Here is a 13,685-nt window from a genome sequence, read left to right on the forward strand (position 1 = left end):
GCCTTGTTCTTTCTTCCTTATGGTGTTTTTTTCTTTATCATTGTGCCATTAGAAATATTTAATCATAAGATACACAGTAAAACAGAAGCATATGATTCATTTTGTGTGAGGTCTGATAACTTTAAAAATAATCTCAACTTTTTTTTTCTCTTAAAACCTTGTTGACATTTAGGGAGAAATAACTTTCATGGAATTTCCTTACAAAGAGAAGCTGTCACCAGTATTTGACTCCCTAACTGGTGAGTCATTTCATGAATTTCAGTTTCATCTCAAAACATGAGGGCTGTGCAGAGTCAGATCCCTCCAGCTCTAAGCTGAGCTGTTTTTATGATTTAAAATATGAGGTCAGATCAAATGAGAGAAAGGATTTGATGGCTGACAAAGAACTGCCAGCCCCACAGAGTGCAACAGGATCCCTTCTTTTAATAAAACAGCTTTTATTTTTAATGATAAAATACATACAGTGTACAAATATAGTTTGAAAAGGTTTGTGCACCACAGCCATTCATGCATTCATTTGTGGCCTGTTGGGGAGGAAGCGGGAAGCAAAATGCTGCCTCCTCGAACTGCTGGTTTCCTTTTGAGTGGCTGCCTTTGAAAAATGGTCGTTACTGAGAGCAGAAAAAAGAGCAAGGGCCAGCACAGTTGCTCAGACCTTTGAAGGACTTCCAAGCTTGCCGTCTCACGTCCTGGAATGAGTCACCAGGCCTCCAAGCTTCTAACTGCAGTCAAATGCCAGGAAGCAGAGGGTAAACTCCCTAAATGATTGTTCTCACTTTTGCTGTGGTTTCAGTCATCACGTCAGGTTTTGCCTTGACATGTTTCTTGTAACTGTTTCCTTTTGCCTCTTCTAACAGCAAAGGTCCATCTAGTCAAGGCTATGGTTTTTCCAATGGTGATGTATAGATGTGAGAGTTGGACTGTGAAGAAGGCTGAGCACCGAAGAATTGATGCTTTTGAACTGTGGTGTTGGAGAAGATTCTTGAGAGTCCCTTGGACTGCAAGGAGATCCAACCAGTCCATTCTAAAGGAGATCAGCCCTGGGATTTCTTTGGAAGGAATGATGCTAAAGCTGAAACTCCAGTACTGTGGCCACCTCATGCGAAGAGTTGACTCATTGGAAAAGACTCTGATGCTGGGAGGGATTGGGGGCAGGAGGAAAAGGGGATGACAGAGGATGAGATGGCTGGATGTCATCACTGACTCAATGGACGTGAGTTTGAGTGAACTCCGGGAGTTGGTGATGGACAGGGAGGCCCGGCGTGCTGCGATTCATGGGGTCGCAGAGTCGGACACGACTGAGTGACTGAACTGAACTGAACAAAATTACTTGGGAGTGTTAGGGAATTAAGCAAGGGGAGGTCACATCTATTGTAAAAATCTCATTTTCACGTAGTGACTGGAGGAGTAATCAGTTCAGTCCCTCAGTCGTGTCCAATACTTTGCGACCCCATGGACTGCAGGACGCCAGGCTTCCCTGTCCTTCACCATCTCCCAGAGCTTGCTCAAACTCATGTCCATTAAGTCAATGATACCATCAAACCATCTCATCCTCTGTCATCCCCTTCTCCTGCCTTCAGTCTTTCCCAGCATCAGGGTCTTTTCTAATGAGTCAGTTTTTCACATCAAGTGGCCAAAGTATTGGAGCTTCAGCATCAGTCCTTCAAATGAATATTCAGGGCTGATCCTTTAGGATTGACTGTAATACCTTCTGTTATAATCATGTCCGAGGTGTTTGTATGGTGAACACCTGCAGAAATTGAAGTAAAATGAAATCACGAGAAAAGAGATACTGTAGTGGAGATGCCGGGGATCGAACCCGGGGCCTCATACATGCAAAGCATGCGCTCTACCACTGAGCTACATCCCCCTCCCTTCTTGATGTAGTTTCTGAAATTCTCTGCTATGGTCTATTCTTTATATTTTTTTTTTCAAATAAAATTTTGTATATTTAAATGGGTGTTGCAGTTTAGCAAAAACAAACCAAAATAAATCCGGACTTGACTTTTATGTTTCTGAACTAGGCCTGTGGTTCATAGCTCTGCAGCCAGCAGCCGAAATTCTAACTGATACCAGAACCAAGGAACAAAAGGAGACAGACCTATTCGTGAATGTTGCTCCTCACAATCCGAAAAGAAGGAAAGGAAAATAAAGAGTTTCTTTCCAATGAATAAGGACTTGCCCGCACTGTGCCCTCACCCAGAAATCTCTAGTTTCTTGTTCTTTACAATCATTCCAACTTTCAGTGACTTATATTTTTATCTATGTATAACTGAAAAAGAATATATATATGCATGACCTTTGCTATACACTTGAAACTAACAGAGCACTGTAAATTAACTATACTTTGATGAAAATGGAGTTTCCTTCAAGTCAACAAGTTGCCATTCACCGGTTAGGTGAGAGACAAGGAGAACACAGAAAACCGAGGCTTCACCTTTTCCCACCAGCACTTGAGATTTCCTGGTAGGAAAGAGTCACTTACTATGATGTGCAGAACACACCTGAAAATACCCTGCTACCTCAGTCCTCAACTGATCATCTCTCTTCCAGTCTGTGGATACCTGAAACTCTTCAAAGTAAAGTCCAAATGAACTGGTGCCCAGGATACTGGACCCAGCAGCTGTGATTTCATTATCTTACCTCTCTGGGCCTTCTGTGAAGTGACCATTGAATGATATACAGAGAAGATTGATCTTTTTATTTATTTATTTTTTCATTTTCATTTTGACTCCAGAAACAATTTGTTTTGGGTTATAGCCAATTGAAAATGTTGTGTTTGTTTCAGGTGAACAGTGAAGGGAGGCTGCCATACATGTACCCATTCTCCCTCAAAGCTCCCTCCCATCCAGGCCATCACATGACATTGAAGAGAGCTCCATGTGCTTTTGATTATTATCCATTTAAAATATATAGTGTGTACATGACCTTCCCAAACTCCCTAACTATCCCTTCCCTGTGGCAACCGTGAGTTCATTTTCTAAGTTTGAATCTCTTTCTGTTTTGTAAGTAAGTTCACTTGTATCATTTCTTTTTATATTCCACATATAAGGGATGTCAAATGATACGTCTCCTTCACACAGAGAAGGTTTAGAACAGTGCCTGGTACAAGACCAGTGCTCTAAAATGCCAGTTCTCATTATTAAAAATGCTGTTATAGGAAATGGCAACCCACTCCAGTACTCTTGCCTGGAAAATCCCATGGGCAGAGGAGCATGGTGGGCTACAGTCCACGGGGTCGCAAGGAGTCGGACACGACTGAGTGGCTTCACTTCACTTCACTTCATGAACTCCAGCAAAGGCCTATTGCTTTGCATAATCACCCCATGTGTGGACTGATGCTTTGCTGATGCTGTTTGGTGAAACAGAGAAAGAACAGGAGGGCACTGGGGTGCAGTGTGGAATGGGGCTCCGCAGAAAGCCATTGTCTAACCTTATTCCCATAGCTGAAGGGGACAACCACAAGAGCGACCTTACCTGCAGAATGGAAGAAGGATAGTGGCTTCGGCGGAGGTATTCTGGACCTGGCTTGGAAGCCAGTTGAGGGGTTGTAGTCAGTTCAGTAAGTGTCCCTGATTGCTCTGCTCCAGACAAGCCTGATCACGTTTAAAACTCATGTGTAAAACTTGGAATCAAACCCATGCTCCTAACTGTGGCCTTTAAGGCTCTCAGTGATCTGGCATCTCTGTGATCTGGCGTCTGGGGGACCCTGCCCCACCAGTGTCCCTCCCATACTCCCCTCCTCTTCTCTGGGAGAACTCTAGCCACACATCTGTCTTTGCTGTTCCTCAGGCAGACCAGACTCCCTGCACCTCAGGGCCTTTGCACTTGCCATTCTCTTGGCATGGAAAGCAGATATACTCATGATCATCTTTTTCTTACTGTCAGGGTCCTCAGAAAGGCCTTCCTGACTAACTCTCTAAAAGGATCTGTGGGGATATCCCTGGCGGTCCAGTCTTTAAGACTTAACCCTCCTACTTCAGGGGGGCGGGTTTGATCTCTGGTCGAGGCAATAAGATGCCACCTGACGTGCTGATGGCCAAAAAAAAATTCTTTTTTTAGGTTTTTAATAAAAAAGGCACCCATGAATCCTTTGCATTCACTTTGATTTGTTTTGGTTTTCTTCATAGTATATATCGGTCTCAGAACCTGTTTTTACACTGTGTTAATTGTCTGTGTCCCTAACTTGGTAGGTTCATAAGAGCAGAGCCTCCTCTGTCTTGCTTTCTGCTCTATCTTGTGTGCCATGAACAGTGCCTGGCAGACAACTACTCAGTAGATATTCATAGAATTAGTGTGAAACCAAAAAAAAAAAAAAAAAATGAACAGACAAATAAATGAATGAAGACTAGGATCCTGGGGAGAATGATAGCTATATTTAAAAAGTTCAGTCTGCAAGTGAATTAAGAGGAGAAAACAGTTCGGTTTAGCGTCGCTCTGTTTCAAATCCATTAACATTCTCTGAAGGCCAACCTCTGAGCCGGCGCAAGACCTAAGAAGATGAAATATTTGCAGCAGAATGAGCATCTTCTGGTTTTAGAGGGAAACAGTTTTATTTGGGGAAACCATTATATTATATAAACCAAACACTTGACAGCGGCGTTGTGGCATGCCACAAATGGAAAATTCCGCTTCAATGTGAGAACTTTTTCTTTCTTGTAACCAAGGAAAGAAGTGAGGGCGCTCGTGGGTGACTGTAACCAAGCAGTTAACAAGACAACCGCCCGACCAAATCTCGCTTGCTTGCCAGGTTCATTTTTTAAGAGAAGAGTAAGGAATTTTTCGGAGAAGGCAATGGCACCCCACTCCAGTACTCTTGCCTGGAAAATCCCATGGACGGAGGAGCCTGGTAGGCTGCAGTCCATGGGGTCGCTAAGAGTCGGACACAACTGAGCGACCTGACTTTCAATTTTCAGTTTCATGCATTGGAGAAGGAAATGGCAACCCACCCCAGTGTTCTTGCCTGGAGAATCCCAGGGACGAGGGAGCCTGGTGGGCGGCCGTCTATGGGGTCGCACAGAGTCGGAGACGACTGAAGCGACTTAGCAGCAGCAGCAAGGAATTTTTATGAAAGTTGAAGCATTGGCTTGAAAAAGAAATGAAATTAAAATACACGCGGTAGAAAATAAGCTGCCTCCCCGTCGGGGAATCGAACCCCGGTCTCCCGCGTGACAGGCGGGGATACTCACCACTATACTAACGAGGACTAGCTCTGTCAGTGGCTTTTCAGCTTAGCCCTTAAAGGTATACTCAGTGCTCCTTAGCGTTCCTTAACCAGTAACGTGTTCTAAAAGGTTAAATATCTCATCTTTTCTTACAAAATACAAAAAGGCAAAGTTCCACTTCATTTAATTTGGTCTTAAAAAGTCCGTTTCCTCCTCTGCTCATGATTTAGTCGCGAGGGTTCTGAGAACAAAAATTAATAAGCAGCAAAAAATAACCAGCAAAAAGTAACCAACAGACGTCACCAAACGTCTAACAGAGGTAGTTCAGGAAATGAAAGAAATGGAGTCAAGTAATTCTTGGACTTGTCGGATTTTTCCAGTCGGGGAAGTGTGAGGAAGTTTCCATACCGTCTTGGCTTCTCTTTGATAGTACTTGAAGCTGTTTTAAACAAAGAAAATGAAATCCTTTTATTAATTCGAAAGAATAATTTCGTATTGTTTTCCCCCGACACAGGAGGAAAGGGGGGGAAAAAAAAACACTGCTGCCGAAACCCGGGATCGAACCAGGGACCTTTAGATCTTCAGTCTAACGCTCTCCCAACTGAGCTATTTCGGCTACTGCTGGCGTAAAGCTGCATTTCTTTCCTCCTCGTGATCTACGGGCCCCGCGTCATCGACCAGGAGATCCGCTGCTGGGGGACCTGGATCAGCCGGAATGCACGCCTTTCAGGATTGCCCCGCACCTTCCCCCTCTCGTCCTTCAAGGTCGTCGCCTCCGAGAAGCTTTCCCTGACCACGCCTCCCACCACTACCCCAGCCCTGTATTGTTCACTGTTAGCCTAGGTACTGTTTTCCTTGTCCACCATCTGTTGCCTCCCTCCCCCAGCGAGAATGACAGATCCACGACGGGCAGAGAAGTCATCAGCCTCGGTCACTGCTGTATCGCTTATGGCCGACAACAGTGCCTGGCACTTAATAGGTGCTTAAAAATATTAGTTGAATCTTACCTTTCTCAGAGTTCCGCTTTCTCAGGATCTCTTCTCAGCAAAAGGATAAGGTCTCCCCTTGGGTGCAGCTCCCGGAGCAGCCCAAGGCATATAGCAAGGATGCTGACCACGCCACGGCGTGTGGGATGCCTTATAGGCCAGATTGTGGCTTTCCTCGAGGCAGTGACTCAAATTCAGACTCTAAGCATAGCCACCTCACCCGTGACACCTGCTCAGCTTCAAGGCACCAAGAAATCAACAGGTCGGCATCCAGGTTCGGCTCTCTCTGCTTCCCTGCCCTTGGGAGATGGATGGGTAGGGAGTACTGTTTGGGAGAGGTTGAGCAAGTGGGTAGGCCCTTCATGATGTAAAGTCGTTTAATAAGTGTTTGCGAAGCACTTAATATCTATGTGATCCAGTCACAAATATGGGAACAAAATAGTTCCTTGTGATAGGAATGCTAAGAAGCAAAATAAATGGTAGTGAGGGGGTGGAATACCTGGTTATGGGGGCAGTAAGAGGAAGGGAATGCTGGGAAGACTTGGAGCAGGAAGAGCCCGCTGAGGAAGAGCCTCTGGAGTAGAGGCAAAGCTAATGCAAAGGCCCTGGGGCTGAAAGAGCCGGGCTATTTGTAGGAATGGAAAGGAACCCAGTATGGAAGAGGCAGAGAGGGTGAGGGGGCAGAAGGTAGGAGGCAAGGAGAAAGAGGTGGGCAGAGGCCAGGTCTTGTCGGTCTTGAAGGCCATGGTAAAGGGTTTGTACTTTCTTCTGTGTGGGAAAGCCTCTGGGGAGAGAGTGATATTATTTACGTCTTAAAGACTCCCTTGGCTTTCTTGTGGAGAATGGACAGGAGGGACTCAAGTGGCAGCAAGAAGACCAGTGAGATAACAATACACCAAAGCAGCATCTCCAGAATTCCTTCAGGAGAGAGGAGATACGGCAGGAGATCCTACTGCTGCTTTTCACGAAAGCATAGTAGTGTATCAGCTTGATAAAATCCAGTGTGGAAGAAAGGAAGGAAGGAAGGGAAGGAGAGTGAAAAAATCCACAGTCCATGGAAGTACAGGATTTTGGAAAGGCAGAGTCACTCCCACCTTATCCCAGTTTTCCCCAGAAGTAACCAGTGTCTAGACCAGATTGTGATTTATGTGACCTTAGACAAGTTATTGGAGCCTTTCTCTGTGCCTGCATTTCATCTGTTTAATATCATAAACTGACCCCCACCAGACTTGCTGTGAGGACTAAATGAGTGCACACCTGCTAAGCGCTTGTGCATACTATCCTGCACGCGATAGGAGCTATATAACGTGTGCTCTAGTTGTCATTAATTGTGATCAGATCAGAAATGTAACCAAGATGACATTGTTAATCAACTACACTTCAATATAAGATTTTGTTAAAATTTTATCGATTTATTAAGATATAATTATTTAACATTGTGTAAGTTTATGGTGTACAATGTGATTAGACACATTTATATAGTCTGAAATTAACCACACTACAGTTTTTCATTATCTGACACAATAACCATTTCTTTTCTTGTCATGATAGCATGTGAAATCTGTTCTCTGAGCAATTTTCATTTTAAACTATAGCCATAATAATGTGTTAAAATAAATTTTCTTAAACATACAAATATGAATACACTCACTGCATGTTTATTCTTACATAAAAGAGAGCTTATATTATACTGCTTCTGGTTGAGTACCAGGTCCTTTTCACTACGTTCTTGGGGCCACAGACATCCTTCGAGATTTACATGTACTGGTCACAAACGCGATTAGCATGGCTTATCGTTTATCTATCCGTACACTGTTTAGGGAGACATTTTGGAGATTGTAGTGAATTAAAACGTCTTGTTAGCCTCCCCGTCGGGGAATCGAACCCCGGTCTCCCGCGTGACAGGCGGGGATACTCACCACTATACTAACGAGGACACAACTTACTAAGTGTTCTCCAGCCGGACTCATAAAGAAATACCATTCTTTCGCTGCCACATCCACTCCGCACTACAATCTCCACCCGCTCAGTGCTGGGCGTCCCTGGCTAGCGGGCTCCTCGGGATGTGGACCTATTTGAATTGGTAAAGGCACTCACGGACTGAATTCTGAGTGTCCAGAACGAACGCCATGTTTGGAAAAGAGAAGAAAAATGTGATTTCCTATATCCTCAGTCCAAGAATACAGCATTCTAAGGGAGGGGATGTAGCTCAGTGGTAGAGCGCATGCTTTGCATGTATGAGGCCCCGGGTTCAATCCCCGGCATCTCCAGTTTTTTTTTTTTTTCTTCTCTCTCTTTTTTTTAACCACCTCCTCTGGATCAGTCCAGAGAAGACAAGGGCAACCTACTCCAGTACTCTTGCCTTGAAAATCCCATGGACAGAGGAGCCTAGTGTGCTGCAGTCCATGGGGTCGCTGAGAGTCGGACACGACTGAGAGACCTCACTTTCGCTTTTCACTTTCATGCATTGAAGAAGGAAATGGCAACCCACTCCAGTGTTCTTGCCTGGAGAATCCCAGGGACGGCGGAGCCTGGTGGGCTGCCGTCTATGGGGTCGTACAGAGTCGGACACGACTGAAGCGCCTTAGCAGCAGCAGCAGCTGGATCAGTCATACAGCAAATCAGGAAAGGGGACCTAAATTCTCCGTATCATCTGACTTAAGAAGTGGGTTTCATTGGAGAGGTCAGTGCTAGTCAAATGCCCCTGGTCTCAATCACAGATGCCCCTGTCCCCTCCCCTGAAGATTCCCATTCAGGTCAGCAGGGAGCCTGCGGTTTTAAACTAACACTCCTAGTGATTCGGGTCATCGAGCAGTTGGAAAACACTAACTTTCTAAGGAGGGTTTTGCAGCTGGCCATTCATTCATTTAAGGACTCCTAAGCACCTAGTGGACACACTGAGCACCTACTGTGTGCTCCGGTAGTGTCAATCACCCTTGAATCCCCAGATATGGCATGCAAGATTTCACACCCCTCCCAGACTTGGTATTCCAGTTTAGAAAGCTAGCAATAAGCAAGGAGCAGTAAATCTTATGAAGACAGTAATAGTGATGACATGGAGACTAAAGGGGGAGGATGTGGGAGTTGCCATAGATAAAGTGTGTGAGTGGCGGGACACTGCAGAAACCGAGGACATAGCAGATGCAAAGGCCCTGAGGTTGAGAGCAGTGGGGGATGGAATTTGCCTTTAATGAATGAGAGTAGAACAGAGTTCACTTCCACTGTATAACTGTAAGGGATTTGATTAGGTCATATCTGAATGGCCTAGTGGTTTTCCCTACTTTCTTGAATTTAAGTCTGAATTTTGCAATAAGGAGTTCATGATCTGAGCCACAGTCAGATCCCGGTCTTGTTTTTCTTGACTTTGTAGAGCTTTTTTCGGCTTCCCAGGTGGCTCCTGTGGGTAAAGAATCCATCTGCATGCAATGCAGGGGAAGCAGGCAGACATGAGATGGATCCCCAGGTCAGGAAGATCTCCTGAGGAGGGCATGGCAACCCACTCTTGTATTCTTGCCTGGAGAATCCCATGGACAGAGGAGCCTGGTGGGCTACAATTCATAGGGTTGCAAAGAGTCAGATATGACGGAAGTGAGTGACTATGCATAGAACTTCTCTATCTTTGGCTACAAAGAATATAGTCAATCTGATTTCGGTATTGACCATCTGGTGATGTCCATGTGTAGAGTCATCTCTTGAGTTCTTGGAAGAAGGTATTTCTTCTTGACCAGTGTGTTCTCTTTGCAAAATTATGCTAGCCTTGGCCTTGCTTCATTTTGTATTCCAAGGCCAAACTTGCTGGTTACTCCAGGTATTGCTAGACTTTCTACTTCTGCATTCCATTCCCCTATGATAAAAAGAGGATCTTTTTTTGGTGTTAGTTCTAGAAGATCTTGTAGGTCTTCATAGAACCATTCAACTGAAGCTTCTTCAGCATTAGTAGTTGGAGCATAGACTTGGTTTACTGTGATATTAAATGGTTTGCTTTGAAAACAAACCGAGATCGTTCTGTTGTTTTTGAGATTGCACCAAAAACTGCATTTCGAACTCTTTTGTTGATTATGAGGCCTACTCCATTTCTTCTAAGGATCCTTGCCCACAGTAATAGATATAATAATCATCCACTATTTGTCACAGTGGAATTGACAAATAGATTCAAGGGATTAGATCTGATAGAGTGGCTGAAGAACCATAGACAGAGGTTCATAACATTGCACGGGAGTCAGTGATCAAAACAATCCCCAAGAAATAGAAATGCAAAAAGGCAAATTGGTTGTTTGACAGGGCCTTACAAATAGCTGAGAAAAGAAGTGAAAGGCAAAGGAGAAAAGAAAAAATATAACCATCTGAATGCGGAGTTTCAAAGAATAGCAAGGAGAGATAAGAAAGCCTTCCTAAGTGAACAATGCAAAGAAATAGAGGAAAACAACAGAATGGGAAAGACGAGAATACTGCAATGGTTGCCATTTCCTTGTCCAAGGACAAGAAAGTTAGAGATACCAAGGGAACATTTCATGCAGAGATAGGCACAATAAAGGACAGAAATGGTATGGACCTAACAGAAACAGAAGAGATTAAGAAGAGGTGGCAAGAATACACAGAACTAAACAAAAAAGATCTTAATGACCCAGATCACGATGGTATGATCATTCACTTAGAGTCAGACATCCTGGATTGATAAGTCAAATGGGCCTTAGGAAGCATCACTACAAACAAAGCTAGTGGAGGTAATGGAATTCCAGCTGAGCTATTTCAAATCCTAAAAGATGATGCTGTTAAAATGTTGCACTCAATATGCCAACGTATTTGGAAAACTCAGCAGTGGCCACAGAACTGGAAAAGGTCATTTTTCATTTCAATCCGAAAGAAGAGCAATGCCAAAGAATGTTCAAACTATCGCATAATTGCTCTCATTTCACATGCTAGCAAGGTCATGTTCAAAATCCTCCAAGCTAGCTTCAACAGTATATGAACAGAGAACTTGAAAAGGTAGAGGAACCAGAAATCAAATTGCCAACATCTGTTGAATCATAGAGAAAGCAAGAGAACTCCAAAAAAACATCTACTTCTGCTTCATTGACTATGTTAAACCCTTTGACTGTATGGGTCACAACAAATGGCGGAAAATTCTTCGAGATGGGAATACCAGACCACTTTACCTGCCTCTTGAGAAATCTGTATGCAGGTCAGGAAGCAACAATTAGAACTGGACATGGAACAACAGACTGGTTCCAAATTGGGAAAGGAGTACGTCAAGGCTGCATATTGTCACCCTGCTTATTTAACTTATATGCAGAGTACATCATGAGAAATGCTGGCTGGATAAAGCACAAGCTGGAATCAAGAGTGTCGGGAGAAATATCAATAACCTGATATGTAGATGACACCACTCTTATGACAGAAAGCAAAGAGGAACTAAAAAGCCTCATGATGAAGGTGAAAGAGGAGAGTGGAAAGCTGGCTTAAAACTCAGCATTCAATAAAACAAAGATCATGGCATCTGGTCCCATCACTTCAAGGCAAATAGATGCGGAAACAATGCAAACAGTGACAGACTTTATATTGGGCTCCAAAATCACCGTGAACGGTGACAGCAGTCATGAAATCAACACACTTGTTCCTCGTAAGGAAAGCTATGACAAACCTAGGCAGCATATTACAAGGCAGAGACATCCATATAGTCAAAGCTATAGTTTTTCCAGTAGTCATGTATGAATGTGAAAGTTGGACCATAAAGAAGGCTCAGTGCCAAAGAATTGATGTTTTCCAACTGTGGTGTTGGAGAAGACTCTTGAGAGTCCCCTGGACTGCAAGATCAAACCAGTCGATTTCAAAGGAAATCAGACCTGAGTATTCTTTGGAAGGACTGATGCTGAAGCTGAAACTCCAATACTTTGGCCACCTGATGCGAAGAACTGACTCACTGGAAAAGATCCTGATGCTGGGAAAGATTAAGGGCAGGAGAAGGGGACAACAGAGGATGAGACGGTTGGATGGCATCACCGACTCAATGGACATGAATTTGAGCAAGCTCCAGGAGATAGTGAAGGACAGGGGAAGTCTGGCATGCTGCAGTCCATGGGGTCACAGAGACTTGGACACAACTGAGCGACTAAACAACGGGAGAGGGTTGACTCTTCCAAGACACTGGAAGACCTGTTGCAGGAAAAGGATGTGATATGTTTTAAATGGCTCCCTCTGGCTGCCATGTGGAAAATTCATCATAGTTGGGCAGAGGGGACCTGAGGCCAGCCAGGAAGCCACTGCCACGGCCCAAGTGGGAGCTGGTGGTGGCACCCTGGCAGTGGAAGTGGGGGTGACCCAGTAGTGGAAGTGGGAAGAGCAAGGGGCAGATCCTGGAAGTGAACTAATAGATATAGACCTGGCAGATGGCTTAGATGTGGGCGGAGGAGTAGGGGATACCTCCTACTTGGGGAACACTAGGGCCATGCTATGGAGAAAGTAAATAGTTTTGGAAATATTAACCCCCACGTATCTTTGTTGTTCTCTTATGTATGTATATTATGGAATGTATGTGTTTATTTTTTTGGCTGCACTGCAAATCTTGCAGGATCTTAGTTCCCTGACCAGGGATCAAACCTGGGGCCCAGCAGTGAAAGTGCAGAGTGCTAACCACTGAACCACCAGGAAATTCCCGAATTTATGTGTTTCTATTTGTGCAAGTTGATTCAGGGCAAAAACCCAAGTAAAAGAAAACTGATCAACTTCTATAGGCTCACTGTGCCCTGTATCACCACTAACACGTTTGTGAGCATCTACCCAGACTAGTTCCCACATGCATGCGTGCGTGTGTTGAGTGTGCAAGTACGCACAGGCAGGATGTTCCCAGACCCGCCCCCCCACCCAATATGGAGATTCACCAAAACAATGTACTAGACTCAGTGTACAGCTGTTGTCACTTAGGATTTATTACACAGCAATGTAGACTGTGGGGAGCTGACCCCGCCAGCTCCACAGGAGCCAGCTGGAGCCCTGGGGGCCCTCCCTGGCTGGGGCAGGGGAGGGGCTTGCACCATACTGGCAGGGAACAAAGAGCAGAGGAGGCCCTGCTGCTCTACAAGGGACTAATGTAGTCCACAGAGCATGTTTAAAACGGGACCAGCGTGGGAGATAAATCCATTTTCTATTTTGTAATAAATATTTAAGAAAAGTCACCCTAGGTTGGACTGCCCAGGATGGCAGCAAATTGTGCCCAGGATTGAGCCAAGAGGGTGTCCCAGGGCTCCACCTGTCCCTGGGTGCAGTCTGGAGTCAGGGTGGCCACAGCGGACCCTGATCGCTGCCAGGCCCCCTCGGCCTGCAGGCAGGAGCCGTGTCAGTGGTCACGGGTGGGCGGCCAAGCTTTCTCAACATCAGCGTGCATGGCCTGTGGGAGCCACTCAAGGTATTCGGTTAGCAGGTCTGCAGAGAAGGGAGGGAGGGGGGGTCAGAGTGGCTCTCTGCCCGCCCACCAGCTGCAGGGCAGACCCTCCTACCACCCCCAGGTCCCCTGGGTGGCCTCATCCCATCGTCCCCC

General features: G+C 45.1%; 1 protein-coding gene and 5 non-coding genes across 6 annotated transcripts in view; 1 reads left to right on the top strand and 5 right to left on the bottom strand.

The window, feature by feature from the left end:
* On the bottom strand, positions 1,799-1,870 carry TRNAA-UGC. Its single transcript has one exon. It is a non-coding gene; the product is annotated as a tRNA-Ala (tRNA).
* Positions 5,135-5,206, bottom strand: TRNAD-GUC. Its single transcript has one exon. It is a non-coding gene; the product is annotated as a tRNA-Asp (tRNA).
* Positions 5,709-5,781, bottom strand: TRNAF-GAA. The gene has a single exon. It is a non-coding gene; the product is annotated as a tRNA-Phe (tRNA).
* Positions 8,016-8,087, bottom strand: TRNAD-GUC. Its single transcript has one exon. It is a non-coding gene; the product is annotated as a tRNA-Asp (tRNA).
* TRNAA-UGC lies at positions 8,350-8,421 on the top strand. Its single transcript has one exon. It is a non-coding gene; the product is annotated as a tRNA-Ala (tRNA).
* DHX37 (DEAH-box helicase 37) overlaps positions 13,057-13,685 on the bottom strand; it is a 30,845-nt gene continuing 30,216 nt past the window's right edge. Inside the window, exon 27 of the mRNA XM_005691341.3 lies at positions 13,057-13,570. Coding sequence (XP_005691398.2) covers positions 13,485-13,570 — 86 coding nt within the window. The 3' untranslated portion in view covers positions 13,057-13,484. The remainder of the gene's footprint in view (positions 13,571-13,685) is intronic.

The sequence above is a fragment of the Capra hircus genome, chromosome 17 (assembly GCF_001704415.2).
Source record: "Capra hircus breed San Clemente chromosome 17, ASM170441v1, whole genome shotgun sequence".
Lineage (NCBI taxonomy): Eukaryota > Metazoa > Chordata > Mammalia > Artiodactyla > Bovidae > Capra > Capra hircus.